Source organism: Watersipora subatra, chromosome 9 (genome assembly GCF_963576615.1).
Source record: "Watersipora subatra chromosome 9, tzWatSuba1.1, whole genome shotgun sequence".
In the NCBI taxonomy this organism is placed as follows: Eukaryota; Metazoa; Bryozoa; class Gymnolaemata; order Cheilostomatida; family Watersiporidae; genus Watersipora; species Watersipora subatra.
In genome coordinates, this window is record NC_088716.1 from 3,366,127 (window position 1) to 3,383,253 (window position 17,127).

Below are 17,127 nucleotides of genomic sequence, written 5' to 3' on the forward strand. Positions count from 1 at the left end.
ACAATGGCAAAATATGTTTTTAATGGTTTTAATTCACTAGCTATGCTCGCAAAGTAACAAAAACCTATCTAGTGGTTATGATTAGAAATAAATTGTAAGATTACTATGTACAGTAGTGTAGGGAGTTACTATCTTTGAGAGAAATAGCATTGTCAGAATGAGACTTGACGGCAACCCCTTTGGGTAGACTTGAAACTTGGCTTAAATGAATCTAGCTTACTAAATAGACAGCTAAAGATAAGTTTAAATTTTACATCAAACTTAATTCTAATTTTGTTTCCATTTTCAGTTTTGTTCTGGCTTGTTTCTTTTGCCTCACTTTCACCTTTTAGCCAGCGCATTAAAAACTTTTTCAAACTGATCTGATAAAAAAGACTGAGTGATAATGTTCTTGAAAGCAGTCTGTCGTATACTCAGCTACCTAGCGTCTGCATTGAGAACTCTCTCGTGTACCAAAATTGTTTTGCATCTCAAAGCAAAAATTTGCTCAGAATTCTTGTATTTCAAATTTCGTGTAAGTCAAGATATGACTGTACATCTATATGTACAAATCTCATGTTTGTCTTTTTGCCTTTTTGTTAAACCGTGTGTCCAGTTGTAGCAATTAAACCCTGTGTCCAGTTGTAGCAATTAAACCCTGTGTCCAGTTGTAGCAATTAAACCCTGTGTCCAGTTGTAGCAATTAAACCCTGTGTCCAGTTGTAGCAATTAAACCCTGTGTCCAGTTGTAGCAATTAAACCCTGTGTCCAGTTGTAGCAATTAAACCCTGTGTCCAGTTGTAGCAATTAAACCCTGTGTCCAGTTGTAGCAATTAAACCCTGTGTCCAGTTGTAGCAATTAAACCCTGTGTCCAGTTGTAGCAATTAAACCCTGTGTCCAGTTGTAGCAATTAAACCCTGTGTCCAGTTGTAGCAATTAAACCCTGTGTCCAGTTGTAGCAATTAAACCCTGTGTCCAGTTGTAGCAATTAAACCCTGTGTCCAGTTGTAGCAATTAAACCCTGTGTCCAGTTATAGCAATTAAACCCTGTGTCCAGTTGTAGCAATTAAACCCTGTGTCCAGTTGTAGCAATTAAACCCTGTGTCCAGTTGTAGCAATTAAACCCTGTGTCCAGTTGTAGCAATTAAACCCTGTGTCCGGTTGTAGCAATTAAACCCTGTGTCCAGTTGTAGCAATTAAACCCTGTGTCCAGTTGTAGCAATTAAACCCTGTGTCCAGTTGTAGCAATTAAACCCTGTGTCCAGTTGTAGCAATTAAACCCTGTGTCCAGTTGTAGCAATTAAACCCTGTGTCCAGTTGTAGCAATTAAACCCTGTGTCCAGTTGTAGCAATTAAACCCTGTGTCCAGTTGTAGCAATTAAACCCTGTGTCCAGTTATAGCAATTAAACCCTGTGTCCAGTTGTAGCAATTAAACCCTGTGTCCAGTTGTAGCAATTAAACCCTGTGTCCAGTTGTAGCAATTAAACCCTGTGTCCAGTTGTAGCAATTAAACCCTGTGTCCAGTTGTAGCAATTAAACCCTGTGTCCAGTTATAGCAATTAAACCCTGTGTCCAGTTGTAGCAATTAAACCCTGTGTCCAGTTGTAGCAATTAAACCCTGTGTCCAGTTGTAGCAATTAAACCCTGTGTCCAGTTGTAGCAATTAAACCCTGTGTCCAGTTGTAGCAATTAAACCCTGTGTCCAGTTGTAGCAATTAAACCCTGTGTCCAGTTATAGCAATTAAACCCTGTGTCCAGTTGTAGCAATTAAACCCTGTGTCCAGTTGTAGCAATTAAACCCTGTGTCCAGTTGTAGCAATTAAACCCTGTGTCCAGTTGTAGCAATTAAACCCTGTGTCCAGTTGTAGCAATTAAACCCTGTGTCCAGTTGTAGCAATTAAACCCTGTGTCCAGTTGTAGCAATTAAACCCTGTGTCCAGTTATAGCAATTAAACCCTGTGTCCAGTTGTAGCAATTAAACCCTGTGTCCAGTTGTAGCAATTAAACCCTGTGTCCAGTTGTAGCAATTAAACCCTGTGTCCAGTTGTAGCAATTAAACCCTGTGTCCAGTTGTAGCAATTAAACCCTGTGTCCAGTTGTAGCAATTAAACCCTGTGTCCAGTTATAGCAATTAAACCCTGTGTCCAGTTATAGCAATTAAACCCTGTGTCCAGTTGTAGCAATTAAACCCTGTGTCCAGTTGTAGCAATTAAACCCTGTGTCCAGTTGTAGCAATTAAACCCTGTGTCCAGTTGTAGCAATTAAACCCTGTGTCCGGTTGTAGCAATTAAACCCTGTGTCCAGTTGTAGCAATTAAACCCTGTGTCCAGTTGTAGCAATTAAACCCTGTGTCCAGTTGTAGCAATTAAACCCTGTGTCCAGTTGTAGCAATTAAACCCTGTGTCCAGTTGTAGCAATTAAACCCTGTGTCCAGTTATAGCAATTAAACCCTGTGTCCAGTTGTAGCAATTAAACCCTGTGTCCAGTTGTAGCAATTAAACCCTGTGTCCAGTTGTAGCAATTAAACCCTGTGTCCGGTTGTAGCAATTAAACCCTGTGTCCAGTTGTAGCAATTAAACCCTGTGTCCAGTTGTAGCAATTAAACCCTGTGTCCAGTTGTAGCAATTAAACCCTGTGTCCAGTTGTAGCAATTAAACCCTGTGTCCAGTTGTAGCAATTAAACCCTGTGTCCAGTTGTAGCAATTAAACCCTGTGTCCAGTTATAGCAATTAAACCCTGTGTCCAGTTGTAGCAATTAAACCCTGTGTCCAGTTGTAGCAATTAAACCCTGTGTCCAGTTGTAGCAATTAAACCCTGTGTCCAGTTGTAGCAATTAAACCCTGTGTCCAGTTGTAGCAATTAAACCCTGTGTCCAGTTGTAGCAATTAAACCCTGTGTCCAGTTGTAGCAATTAAACCCTGTGTCCAGTTGTAGCAATTAAACCCTGTGTCCAGTTATAGCAATTAAACCCTGTGTCCAGTTGTAGCAATTAAACCCTGTGTCCAGTTGTAGCAATTAAACCCTGTGTCCAGTTGTAGCAATTAAACCCTGTGTCCAGTTGTAGCAATTAAACCCTGTGTCCAGTTATAGCAATTAAACCCTGTGTCCAGTTGTAGCAATTAAACCCTGTGTCCAGTTGTAGCAATTAAACCCTGTGTCCAGTTATAGCAATTAAACCCTGTGTCCAGTTGTAGCAATTAAACCCTGTGTCCAGTTGTAGCAATTAAACCCTGTGTCCAGTTATAGCAATTAAACCCTGTGTCCAGTTGTAGCAATTAAACCCTGTGTCCAGTTGTAGCAATTAAACCCTGTGTGCAGTTGTAGCAATTAAAATTTAGCAATAAAAAATCTACAGGGCACTGGATTTGATCTCAGGACCTCCAGATCTAGAGGTGGCAAACTTAAACGTTAAACTATATGAAATACAATGGATTCATTGGGCCAATTAGTCATTACATTGGTTAAGATACTCACACATAAAGCGCTTGCTTGGGGTTAATAACTAGCACTGCTGTGTGTAAGGATTGTCAAGCCGGGTCCAAAATGCTTTAGTATTGCTTTAGTAAAGATCTAGCTTTCCAGGTAAGTTACTCAAATTTATTAGGTAATTATTCCTATTATTATAATTATTCCCTGACCTTCAGAATTCCGCTAGTTAAATATACATGTAATATAACTTGCTGTGCTTCCCGGCGTTACCCGAGTATTAAAAATCAGCTTATAAACAATGAGAAGCAATGAGAGTTGCCTGCCACTTGCTATTAGCCTTGCACATTGCCGATGGAAAATTTTAGTAAGCTTACTAATGAAAGCTATTCGTCTCACAATACAGAATCACCCTGCGTAGTACGCAAAGCCATTGAATATTTGCTCCCATATCGCGACAGCTGTTAGCTAACAAATAAATCTCTATGGCCTAATAAATCCTCTATGGGTACGGTGTCAGACTGGGCGAATGGGAGGGTCCGAGATCAACTCTTCTTCCGTACAGATTCTTTATTCCAAGATTTTAATAGCTATAGCTGGAGGGACACACTTTAATATATATATATATATATATATATATATATATATATGTGTATATATATATATATATATATTAAAGTATCTGTACCTTATCTACTTTGATACAAAAAGTAAGGTTTTCTATTGTTAAAAATATTTAGATAATGTGGTTTAGGAGAAAGACATGAGAAACAGACCAAACTGTAGGAGGCCATCGTCCTCCTCCACCGGTAGCATGTACGAGTCGTCTAAAGACTTGAGCTGCATAAGACTTGAAATAGAAAGCAGATCTTCTGCAGCCGGTTTCTGTAAATACAAGATTACTGGTCTCACTTTTTATACAAACTTAAATGTTTCCAAACCAAGGAAAGCAAACAGAGGGAAGCTGTCAAAAATTCAACAAAAATTAAAAAAATTATTTAATAGACAAGTGTAGATACAAACACTAAGAGTCTCATCAAATCTCTTACTCAGACCCAAAAAGGTTACGTGTGAAAAAATATCAAAAATACCGTAAAACCTCTAATTGAACGCCATGGGGTTCTATTTTTCAACAGTTCCTTTAATAGTGGTGGTCATGTGGAAGCGCCGTTCAAATAGAGGCTGGCGGTGTATTTTTGAAATGGCTCGTCAAAATTTTCGGATGATAAATTTAGCCCTTTTTCGAGCGAAGCAAATGTCACCTTTATTTTGCCCTCTTTTTCCGGTAGAATGATAATAAAACTTTTGGATGCAATAAATCTGCTAACTTACCTCCAACTTGTCGAAGATCTCTTAATAAACATGCATCAAGAAACCGAGAAATAGTTCTACCAGTTGATATCTATTGCTTGCAATAGACCTGCGATGATATTATAGCCTGTGTCCTTCTTCGCAATTTGATAGCATTTCAATTTTTATTTTATTCTAACTTTGAAGACATATTTTCATTTTATATCTATATTAAAAAATAATGCATAAAAGCTCATTGCACCCATTGATATGTTATCTACAGTTGCAGCCAAAACTAGCTTTTTATGTACAATAGAATTGGAGTTGTGAGAGTAAGATCTACTTTAAGCTGTGTTAAGATAGCGGCAAGGATGCTGTTAAACAACATGCTATAAATCTGGCATATTCACAAGTTATGTAATGACGATCTATCAAGTGATACAAATATATATTCATGAACAAGTGACACAAACAAACCATACTTATATTACATGCAGAAACAAAAATTAACATTTTTAAAACCAAAATATTGTCATTGTTTGATCGGATAGCTGCGTTCTGATTGTTGCTTTCGATGGCACGAACATCTTCTAGTTGTCCAATACCTTCCACAATATCTTCTGGCCTTAACTCTTCTGCTGCACTGCTGAACTAGTCGACATTAATGTCCAAACAATTTTTGGCAAACTTAACCTTTTACACGCTGCATTTAGCACAATTGCAACGCGCAAAAGTTTGCTCGTTAAACGTAACCTTTGGCCCAAAACTTGCAAACCGTTTTTGATATGCATGTTCTTTGAAGTATTAGGACCGCTTTAAACAAGGAACTACTATTAGCCTGAGACCGTTAGTAATTATTTCTATGGTGTTGATTTCAAAGTTCATCTACCATAGTAAATTTAAAACGTTTTTTATATAGGTACCATGTACTTCAAAGTAGAAAGATCACTTTAAACAACAAGGAACTACTATTAGCCTTAAACTGTTAGTGGTTTTATGTAGTTGCTTTCAAAGTTTTTTCAAAAAAGGCGGAAAGCTTTAGAGTTGGAAGAGAGAATTGATTGTTATTAATGTAAACAATTCATTATTAATAAGAGTCTGTGGACATTTTTCTACTGACCACTTGATATTATGGGTTCATAAAGATCAGACGGAGGTGGCGTTCGAATAGAGGGTGGCGCTCTATTTTGCCATCCTTCTCTCGTAGTGGTGGTCAAATAGAGGTGGGTTCAATTAGAGGTTTCAAAGTACTATATCTATTGTGGAATGGGAATCATTTCATCTTACTCATATCCATAAACTTAGAGTTATCCTCCATATGCCCCTTTCAGCAATATCTAACTAACATGATAATTGATCTCTAATCCAATAAAACATTTTTAGCGTATATCAAATGCATTTGTCATAAAACAGACATTCAGTAATTGTAACCAGTGAACATTAAATTACAGTCATACTTCGCCTTACGAGCTTAATGCGTTCCGAGACTGAGCTCGTATGTCAATTTACTCGCATGTTGGTGCAATTTATTTATATATAGAACAATTAATTATATATTGATTGGTTTCTATACTATAAAAATGCAAATAAAACACTCAAAACAAGATATTATAACAGAAAAAACATGTTGGCTGTTGTCCTAACTTATTACATGCTTTCAAAAAGCAAAAATTAAAAAGTAATGCAAGGAAATGTGATTAATTAAAATGTAAAATTAAATACATACAGTAGCAGCTAACGCTAGCATTTTGCCAGGGAGGGAGATATAAGTGTTATCCTTCATTACAACAGTTGAATTTGATAAATTTGGATTTTATCAAAGTCTGAAAAACAAACTTAAAAGCAAACCTAAAAGCAAACTTTCATTTTTAACTTAACGTAATTAAGATTTCTTCGGCGTTCATAGTTGGAAGTTTCTCGCTGGTTAGCTAATTTTTCCTTTGTTTCGCTTTTACGACTATCCGGCCGTTTTAAGATAAACCTATCTAAGGACGTTTGCCTTTGTCCGCCCTTTCAACGTGTTGTGATTAGGACGAACACTGGTGTCGTCACAAAAGGTTAATGCACGACCACTAGCCAACTTGTCCGAAAGTCTATTTTTATAATTTTTATAGATATCACCGGCCTTTTCACATAGGCCTTTTCGCCTTTTAAACACCGGCCTTTTCGCCTTTATTGAAACATCGTTTCAGTTACGCTATCACCGGCCAATTGTTTATCTTTTATCCAATGCCTGAGCAGTCTCTCCATCAGCGGTCATGAAGATCGCTGCGTCGTTTAGAAACTATGGTTAGTCCTTTTGCGAGCTAAATACCCTGAATATAATCCTTCTGTTTGATAATTGTGGATGTATTTCTGTCATATTGCTGAGCTAGCTCAATCACGCATACACATTTCGCATATTTTACAATAATTTTCTGTTTAATATCAATTGTTATCATTTGCTTTTTCTTTGCATTATCTTTCATTTTTACTGGCAAACTTTCGGTCTACGCATTGTACTTTTAATTCACATAACTCTGCACTGAAAATTGCGCACAAAAACACAAAAGTACAAAAGTGTGTACAAAAGTATAACCTGATTAGTTGAAAAATACAGAGTGATGCTGTTCTCATAAAACACCTCCGGCATACTTCGCAACTGACTCACGCGCTCGTATCTCAAACATTGCTTGTCTGTTAGTGCTAAAACTTGCTTAAAAGCTGGCTCGTATCTCAAGTTTCTCGTACGTTAGAGCACTCGTAAGTTGAAGTATTACTGTATATATAAAGACCTCAGGCTATGCTATGGCTATTACCGACATATCATTTCCAATTAACTCTAGCTAATTTGATTGTCTACATTGTAAACAGCAATCAGGGCAAACGCTAAAGCATGTCTAATACAACAGTGAAAGGTATGTGATGGTAAACCGAATGTCACAAGCATCAAGTATCACAAACGCCTACCCATATGGAATTTTAAAGTGCCCCAAACTGGAACAAAGGCTAAGCAACACAATATAATTTCCGCTACTCACATGCTTGCGCAGGTAATTGACAAGTTTAACATAACTGTAGAAGTCATATGACGGCTTCCTGAACAGCTCATTCAATGGTAGCCCGTGCTCTTCCTCCACGTGCTTCAATACCTGGATAATGTATAGATGCACATGGTTAACTAAATTCTCAGGCTAATAGTCACTGCTACCCGTGAGACCCTAAACAATGTACAAATCAGAACTGAGATGAGAGGAAACAGCTAAATTGTGAGCTATCATGCCCGGCGAGTTTTAGAAGCACAGAGAGGAGTTCTATTATTGGTTTCAATCTCTCGCATTCAAATATCGGGTGAAATGTGCCAACAGGAGTTGTGCAACCTTTGAGCTAACATTCATAGCTGTATAGCTTCACAGAGTGACCCAAGGCACACTGATCATGTTACTAGCATGGTCAGAGGCCAAAAGCACTATCCCAAAATAGGAATCCTGTCGACATGAGAGGCACGCTGAGTATTAAGCTAGGTTGAAAATATAATAAGAATATATAATATAATAAGTTAAAAATATAATACAGCAATAAATAAGTAGAATTCCGTAATTCACACTCTCCTGGAAAAACAGTACAATAAACAACTATATTGATAGTAGAGTCCTTGAAATCCCTCGGTCCCTTGAAGTTTGAGTTATCCGTGTTTCACTGTATATTGATAGTAGAGTCTGTTTTGGTCCATAGTAATAATGGGCTCAATCTCAAATAAGCTTTCGCAAAGCCTTTTGCACAAAAACCCGCAGTAATAATTCACTGCTAATCGCATTGTTTTTTAGATCAACAAAGTAGATGGTCAACTAGACAACAATGACAACTAGTGTTTATTACTGAACTCCGCCACTACTCATCGGTAAGCATGTCGAATGTTTGAAACTTTTTCATAGAGAAATTATTTAAGATTAAAGAGAAAGTTAGAGGCTCCATAACCAAATTGGTTGAATATTTGTACTCTGTCAGTGTCAGACCCTCAAGGATACAAACCATTTCTCCTGACTGATGAACCAGGTTACAGAACGGGCACTGACTAGGAGGGCAGGTAATGACAAGTTCTTCATCATCTTCATCACCCAAGTCATAATCTCTAGTTGTCTCATCCTCACTGCTCTCTCCCGAGTCTGCACATACCCAATATTGCTTCACGCAAAACTACTTGGCAGATGTTTGTAAGAAACTATTAGGAACTATTTTATTCTAAAGAAACCCCATGAACCTTGACCTTAGTTTAGAAGTTGCAATGGATAAGAGAATTCTAAATTCTTAAGCTCATAGCTAACAAAACGATTGGAGAAATTGCAAAACTAAAAGCTGAGAATATATGCTAAGCCTTATTAGTGACTTTGATAGTTTCAAAGGACTGACTATACATTAGGGTACAAAAACAAATCCTTCTAAACTAAAATAGCTGCTGAAGTTTCAAGTAGTGGTAGCATTAATTACTTCATTGTTGACGTTTTTCTTCATCCATTAACGTATGATCACTTAATTGCTCACTTACGTTTTTCACATAGTGCCAGGTACAATTTTTAACAACCGACTAAAACCCCACTCTGGTTCAGTTTTCTTGTCAATTATTTTAGTCCTCTAAACCAATTTCTGAAGCGCAAACTCACTGATAACAAACTAGGCCAGTCAGTTTTGATATGTGGCGTATGTCTCATATACCATCGTACATACCATACATCATACCATCGTACATACCATACATCATACCATCGTATATACCATACATCATACCATATACCATCGTATATACCATACATCATACTATATACCATCGTATATACTAAACATCATACCATATACCATCGTATATACCATATACCATCGTATATACCATATACCATCGTATATACCATACATCATCGTATATACCATACATCATACCATATATCATCGTATATACCATACATCATACCATCGTATATACCATACATCATACCACATACCATCGTATATACCGTACACCATACCATATACCATACATCATACCATCGTATATACTAAACATCATACCATATACCATCGTATATACTACACATCATACCATATACCATCATATATACCATATATCATATCATATACCGTCGTATATACCATACATCATACCATATACCATCGTATATACTATACATCATACCATATACCATCATATATACCATATATCATATCATATACCGTCGTATATACCATACATCATATCATATACCATCGTATATACCATACATCATACCATATACCATCGTATATACCATATATCATATACCATACATCATACCATATACCATCGTATATACCATACATCATACCATATACCATCGTATATACCATATATCATATACCATACATCATACCATATACCATCGTATATACTATACATCATACCATATACCATCGTATATACTATACATCATAGTGGCCCCGGTGAAAATGTAATACCTACTAGAAATTCCACTGTCATACAGCCCACGACCAAAGTAATAATGGAAAAAAGAAAGGGTACTGTTGGTTGTTGAAAAAGTAGTTCTCAGCAGGAATTGACAAAGTATAGTGTAATTGAGACTTGTTTGAAATAGAAATGTTCTAGAAATAGCTTGAAAAGCTTGGTTTAATACAATAATAAATCACACTTAAAGATGTAGTTGCGTCAAAAATGAAATTAGGACCCATAAAAGGCTAAAGCATCAGCTACAATTTGATGCCATTTTTGTCTTTGTAGACCATCCCTGTCCAGAGATATATGCGTTTGAATGAGGCCCTCTTTTAAAAAGCTCACGTTCCAGCGGGTGCCTATTTCGTGACGTCATAAGCAAGGTATCTGAAACGAAACCACGAGCAATAAATATGAGGTCGATTCGTTAGCCAATCATGCGTGCGAAATTTTTATATAGGCCGTAATAAATGTTATCACTCGTAAAACGCGTTGTCTGTGATCTCGAAGATTCTCATCGTTAGAGAATTCATTCTCATCGTTACTGATTCAACGCGTTTCAACAATTACTAAGTTATACATAGTTTTAAAATGGCTTCAAGTTCGAGCGACCGCTACTCGTTTTCTGAGCAACTTTTAGTAAAAGATTAGAGTAGACAGCCTATGGCCAAAGCTGACAGGCGTCAGCAGCGTTTTGCTGCAGAAGAAGACAGAATGGAGGTAAATTAACTTAGAGTCTTCTATACTTTAGTAAATGTAATATTTTTTATAGTCATAAATACATATACTAATTAATAAAATGATAATTCTTTGCTATCTCCAATCATCGTTTCATAGCTTATCTGCCGTTTTACCTAGCTATAATATTTTTTTCGAATTTTCTTTGGTAAATTAGAGTCATGATTACAAATTATTTTCACTCGTAGGAAGTGGGTAAAATCGATTGATCATTGCAAACCTTTAATTTCCAGAACCAAAGCTTCGACTCGTTGGCTTGGCGTACTTGTGCCTTTATTAAATGTTTATTCGTTTTTAAAATTACACTCGCAATCTATTTAACTCCCAATTTGGAAGCTGTCAATAAATACGCTTTAGAATGACATATCTATGAATGACATATTTATTGCATCTACTTTGTTTACATTTACTTGTTTTACTGATTACAGAATGTTTATGTCGTCCCACCAGCCGAAGAAGCTTTGTCAGTGTGGAAACTGCCATAAAGGAGAAAGCGAGACTTGAATGCGTGCTGGATGATGTTTTGTTTGAGTTTGTTGCAGTAGATGAATTTGTCTTATTGTATCAGCTAATACTATGTGAGTGGCCACGACTTGATGAATATTTTTAATAAAAGCTTTATGCCGAGATGAAAATATTTTTGCTTGTAAAAATTATATAATAAAATAATATTGTTGAAGATAATGCAAAACATGATTTGCAGAATATTGTAGTGAATCGGATATGGTATATGGGTGTCCGCAGAACTGGAGAATGTGAGTTCAAATCCAGTTTGCAGCAGACTTCTCATCCTTAAAACTCTATCCCTGTCTATATTCTTTTCAAAGAGGTGGCTTGCTTATTTCAATTATTTAGTATTCGGTAAGAATACTAGTAAGAAACTAGTAAGAAACTAGTACGTAGGCAATAGGTAATAGGCGACATAATGTGGGCGGGGCTTATGGGAGGCTGTATATCGTTTATATGGGTAGCTGCAGAACTGTGCTGATACAAAGACCGCGTTCTACATAAAGTGACTTGACAGAATTACCGTAGACCGGTAGAATTGGTAGTCGGTACCCAAATGTTTACACAACATTTGGAGAAAGTGAGTAGAACAAATTTTCAATTTTCGTTATTTGAGGCCTTTTAAACATTCATAATAATGCATCTGTAGCAGGATTTAAAATTTTATTCTAGCCAACATGAGCAAATACAAAATAAGATATATGCCAATTGAGCCGCGTAAGACTAGACTTTTATCGCAAATAGCCGATGTGAATACGAGAGATAGAGACAGGTTGCCAAACGCGTGACATCATTTTTGGCGAGGCTGGGCACGTTTTTGTGGCCTGAGCGTTTTTACGGTGATCAGATTTTTTCGGTTTTAATCTTCAAATATCTTGGCAATGCGATCGCGTAACACAACAAACAACATATCAACTGATAGAGAAAAAAAATGCTTTCTTTTAAGATCAACTTAAATTTTGACGCAACTACATCTTTAATAATGCAAAAATCACACCTATTATACTACTACTATCTCAAACCTGTTTTACAATGATAAAAAAATATTAATTTAAGCTGTAGGCTTAACCTACTGTAATGTATGTATTTTACCAACTACGATAAGGAAATATGTTTATTATAACTCAGAAATGCAAAAGTAGAAGTAAAATGACAAGCTACTGGGTACTATGCGCAGTTTGAAAGTTGGTTGCGTTGAATGTAGAATGGTTTTGATAGCGATTTTTCACAGAAAGCAAGTATTAGCCAGCCAATATTAGTAAGCCAATATTAGAAGTAAAATGCACTGATATTATTAGAATAACTAGTATTATTAATATAGTAATACAGTAATAATAGAAAACCAATGAACAATTTTGTTTACATTTAAAAACGTCATAGCTAACAATATCAAGAAGTATCAAAAAGAATATCCAAACTTAGTAATAGTAATACAGTAACAATAGAAAACCAATGCACAATTTTGCAGCGATCTTTAACAGAAAGCAAGTATGAGCGTTCACGCGTCTGAAAGTTTTCTGCAAACCGGAGCAAAATAAAAAAAGGTTCTCGTCATAAAGGGGCGTTGTCGTTCAGCCCTAGCTTGTACATAAGTTGTAAAGAATTTCGGCTAACGTTTTAAATAATGAAGCCTTCGGTGATTAGACAAAAACATAAGCTGATAAACTGTGTACTACAATTTCGTACCTATAAATCGGTCAACGCCTCAAACGGTCTACGTTTATTACAGAAACCTTCGAATAAATTCGATTACAAGTAAACAATGCCATAGACTGGTGAAATGTGCACGTTATTTTTTCGAGAAATGCGCACGACTTGATCGTTATATTCTCTGTCGACCGCCGTTTCAATTTCCGGTCTTAACTTTTATTAAACCAAGCTTTTCAAGCGTTTTGTGGCAATTTTTGTCCAAATTAATCTCTCTATTTGTGTATAATCCGATAAGATGGGTAAGTTTTAAGATAATATCGACGGTTTACAAAGACTTGGTAACATATTTAAATAGGTTTAAATGTGTTTTGTATTGTTATTATACTTTAACAACTTAACAAAACGATGCTTAAATTTGTTGATGAAATTTCTAGACAAGGGTTCGTCTCATTGTTGATGAATAATGTTCGTAAGTTGTGTGCACATGCATTTATCATAAAAACTCCCACACTTCGCTCCGCTTGTTTGGTCGCGGGATTATAGGATGCTTCCAAAATAAGCTTACTGTCAATAACGCCTGTCATGACGATGTACGTTGTACGTTGTGGACCAACCGAAAGCATTGCTTAGTAGACATGCTTGTGTTTGTTTAGGTCTAGTAGCACGTACATGTGATGTTGATGATGTAGGTAACAGTAATGATAATTTTAGGGCGGAATTCCCCAAGAGTTTTGTAGGGCTAGGTAAGATGGAGCATAGTGGAGGTATTGAGTTGAATGACAACTTCAAACCGTTTGTCATTCACGCACATCATACAGTCCCATATCCGCTAATGGACAGCGTTAAATCAAAGTTAGAGGACATGATCTCTTACAAAGTAATCTTTCCCGTAAATCAACCAACCGATTGATGCGCGCGTATGGTATTAGTGCCTAAAAAGAACAAAGTTAGAATCTGTGTCGACTTTACAGAACTGAACAAGCGAGACGCGAAGTGTACCAAGTGGCTCACGCTCAGTCTAGTTTAGCTATGCTGGGCACAGGCGCGTATCTTCACCAAACTCGATGCCAACTCAGGATTTTATTAAACTCCCCTCAAAGAGCAGAATAAGTATCTGACTATATTCTTGACCCTATTCGGGAGGTTTGTGCTAAAAAAAGGCCCAAAAATTTACTCCAAAATTGTTTCCCAAGTCCTTAGTGGCTTGGAGGGAGTTATCTGTCACATAGATGATGTTTGTAATCGGAGAAAAGATACACACACCCGGGTTCGTGCGGTGCTGGAGAGAATGTCGAACATAAACATGACCCTTAACAACTCTAAATGTGAGCTTTCCTGTTGTCAGATAACATTTCTATGACATGTAATATCTACTGGCATACGAGCTAGTCCAGATTCAATTCAAGGCATTGAAAGTTTTGCCATGTCTACATGCACTAGAGATGTCTGTAGCTTTCTCGGCATGTGTTCAACCAGCTTAGTAAATTTTCGACTCAGCTTGGAAGTATTAGCACCCCTCTACGTGACCCATTGCATAAAAATTGCATGTAGTGCTGGGGCAAATAAGCAAATCAAGAAGGAGCTACGGAAATCTGTAGAGCTGGCCGCATACAACCCGGATCAGAAAACTAATTTAGACTGATGCATGTCATGAAGGCATAGGAGCCGCTCCATTGCAGAGACAAGATGATGGCAGTTCGAGACTGCCAGTTTCAGACTGCCGCTTACCGAGCATTGAGCAACACCGAAATGCGTTATGCAACAATTGAGAAAGAGGCACTAAGGAGTCGTCTGGACCTGCGAAAAGTTCAAGCAGTATATAATAGGCCTGAAAGTAGCAAGCCTCTCGTGCCTCTCCTGAATGATATTGAAAAATAGATGAGCATCTTACTCACACCCAGAGATTTTTCATGAAACTCATGAGGTTTGTTTATCACATCGACTATATCCCTGGAAAAGAGAATATAATTGCAGACGCTTTGTCGCGCTCCTGCGCTGTTGCCTCGCGGGGATCATGCATTCACTGCTGATGTATAACTCCATGCTATTTCTGCACTGCACCAGACTGCTTCTGCTGCTCGGCTCCACGAACTAAGCATACTTCAGCGGGAAGATGAAGTCTCAGCAAGGGTCATACACCATGTTAAAAACGAGTGGCCTGTTTACTTTCTGTAGACTGAGATCCTCCTCCGCCCGTACTTTGAGAATCACGAAAGGCTCTCTCTGATAGGAGAGATTCTGGCCCTAGACAGTCGAATTATTATCCCTCAAGTTAATTGACTGGCAGTGTTGAATCAAGTTCACCTAGGCATAACAAAATGTCCGAAAGAGCCAAAAATCTGTTTGGTGGTCTGGAATGTCGCAACAAATCGCGGATGTTGTCCAAAATTGTACTTCGTTTTAGATGTTCTCTAAGACACATGCGCAGCCATTACTTCGTTCGGACTACCCAGAAAGACCCTGGGAGTAAGTAGGTAGCAACCTGTTCCAGTTCCAGAGTAAAACATACCTCCTGCGGCTAGATTACTATTTGCGTTATATTGAAGTAGCGGTGCTCAATGCACTGGCTAACACCAAAGTTATCCGTCACATGAATAGCATATTTGCTCATCACACTGTGCCCGAAATGTTGGTGTCGGACAATGGACCCTAATACGCTTGTGAGGAATTTAAAACCTGTGCCGCCGAATACTCATTCACTCACATTACGAGCTCGCCCAAATACCCACAGAGTAACGGGCAGCTGAACGCGCCGTCCAAATGGTAAAATCCAACCTCAAAAAAGAACTCGACCGTTATCTGGGGTTAATGGCCTAACGATCATCGCCGCTTGAAAGCGGGAAGTCACCCTCTGAACTGCTTACGGGGAGATGTATCCGTACGACGGTGCCGTCATCACCCATTGTGCTACAGCTGGTAGCTATCGATACCAAGGACATTGTTGCTAAGGAAAAAGAAAGCCAGTAAAAAAGCGCTATAAACTTTGATCTCAGACACCGTGCTATACAAAGGCCTATCAAATGAGGTACTGCGGTTTATGTGCAAGACCTTTGTTGTAATGCAGAAGTCACAGGTGCACCCGCAAGTACCCTGCAATCTTTGGTTGTACAAGATGATACCAACAGAACCGTTCGTCGTAACCAATCTGATTTAGTAGAGCTCCCCACCTTAAAGCCCACCACCTACTCACCACTTCGCCAAAGCAATCGAGCTTTGGTCGAGAGTTAAAACCGCATCGTATTCTTGATACGAAAAACAGCTGCTCCATCCCACAAACATTTAGAGTTAGACTTACTACAAGTATAGTTTTATCATTCGTAATGTTGTATTCTGTTTTGGATCCTTTTGGTTTTTCAATCTTCTCGGGAAGGGGAGATGTTGTGTTATTGTATTAACCACAGATAGATGTGACTTCCGGTGGAAGGGTACTCTGTGACATTTTGTGCAGTAATAAACGTTGTAAATTCTAATCCACCATTAGCCTAACTGTATCTGCCTGTATAAACTAACAGTTATAGCTATTAAACCTCGGTTAGATATTTCTAATAGACTGTTCAATAAACTCTCACCAATAATTTACAGAGCTTTGTACATCAGTGCTTTTATATCATATAGTAAAGAATACCGCATTAAAAATCGAGGGTTGGTGGATTACTAGGTGGTTAGAGAGGGTTACTTTTGTTTTTCAAAGCATTCGTAACAACTCTATAAGGGTACTACCCAATTTATGTTCGATTAGCATAGTCTGTAACGACTAATTCTACATGTTGTTAGAAAAATTTCAAACATCTTCGAAGGTGCCGTGAGCCATGAACTTTTACAAATAAATAACTACGATTTACCTAAACGTGTGCTTATGGAGGACGCCATACTTTTAAGGCGAGTTCTTTAATAGAAAACAGCGTTGCTTATTGTGGTACCTTAGCTAGGTAGTATTTTGCATAATTTTTAAAAGCTTGGGCTACAAGGGTTCATGGCTACCGGAGATTATTTTTTCGGTCTATGCCTGAGTTTACAATTAGGTCTGAAAGTTTAGATAAGGACGTCAAAGCAATGACGTTTCCGTGGCGGTGGAAA

The 17,127-nt window shown here is 37.7% G+C and overlaps 1 protein-coding gene across 1 annotated transcript in view; it reads right to left on the minus strand.

Annotated features, from left to right (window-relative positions):
• Window positions 1-16,920, minus strand: part of LOC137404212 (uncharacterized) — a 30,665-nt gene extending 13,745 nt beyond the window's left edge. Inside the window, exons 1-4 of the mRNA XM_068090373.1 lie at window positions 16,893-16,920; window positions 8,709-8,842; window positions 7,718-7,828; window positions 4,184-4,292 (exon numbers count right to left, since the gene is read on the minus strand). Coding sequence (XP_067946474.1) covers window positions 4,184-4,292; window positions 7,718-7,828; window positions 8,709-8,842; window positions 16,893-16,920 — 382 coding nt within the window. The remainder of the gene's footprint in view (window positions 1-4,183; window positions 4,293-7,717; window positions 7,829-8,708; window positions 8,843-16,892) is intronic.
• Window positions 16,921-17,127: the final 207 nt, after the last annotated feature.